Here is a 688-nt window from a genome sequence, read left to right as displayed (position 1 = left end):
CTCTCTCTCTCTCTCTCTCTCTCTCTCTCTCTCTCTCTCTCTCTCTCTCTCTCTCTTCTGTCTTCTTCTCTCGATCGATCTTGTCCGAAGCGAAATTGGGTCATCGTTTGCGATCAACAATGGCGAGCAAGAAACCCAGGTCCAAAGAATCCAAGGCAAAGGAGACGGCTTTTGCGAAGAGAGTTCAGACCCTTAAGAACAAAGCTAGAGAGCTCTCCGTTCTTTGCGATATCTCTGTCTGCTTCATCTGCTACGGTCCCGACGGCCAACTTTATCACTGGCCCGAGAATCCCGGAGATGTCCGTACGATCGCGACGAGTTACAGGGCGTTGAGCGAAGAGAATCGACGGAAACGCACTGTTGATTTGAACGCATTCCTGGCCTCTGAGAACAGCAAGACCGAACGCCCCAAGAAGAAACGGAGGCTTGCGTCGGAGGAACCTGTTTGTGACGAGGCATCGAACCAGCAGCACTCGCGTGAGGATCTTAGGGTTTTGCTGTCTCGGATTGACTCTAAATTGGAAGAATTTCATGGCAGATTGAGTCAGAAGATGGTTCGAGGTGAACAGCCGAGAGGCTTCGAGGGTTTCAGTGGCAAGAAAGATACTGTATTTGTGGAACCGGAGGCGACTCCAATACTGGGAGAAGAAAACAGGGCTGAGATCGATGTTTTTGGAGGTTTGGCAGA

The 688-nt window shown here is 50.6% G+C and overlaps 1 protein-coding gene across 1 annotated transcript; it reads left to right on the top strand.

The window, feature by feature from the left end:
• Positions 1-11: 11 nt before the first annotated feature.
• On the top strand, positions 12-683 carry LOC104825360 (agamous-like MADS-box protein AGL103; the record flags this gene model as incomplete). Its single annotated transcript, XM_010557682.2, has 1 exon — positions 12-683. A coding segment is annotated over exon 1 (564 nt), but the record flags the coding sequence as incomplete, so codon positions are not given.
• Between the last annotated feature and the right edge of the window lie 5 nt (positions 684-688).

The sequence above is a fragment of the Tarenaya hassleriana genome, unplaced genomic scaffold, assembly GCF_000463585.1.
Source record: "Tarenaya hassleriana unplaced genomic scaffold, ASM46358v1 Cleome4481, whole genome shotgun sequence".
Lineage (NCBI taxonomy): Eukaryota > Viridiplantae > Streptophyta > Magnoliopsida > Brassicales > Cleomaceae > Tarenaya > Tarenaya hassleriana.
Note: the sequence above shows the minus strand (reverse complement) of the source record. Positions and strands in the feature narration are given on the sequence as shown.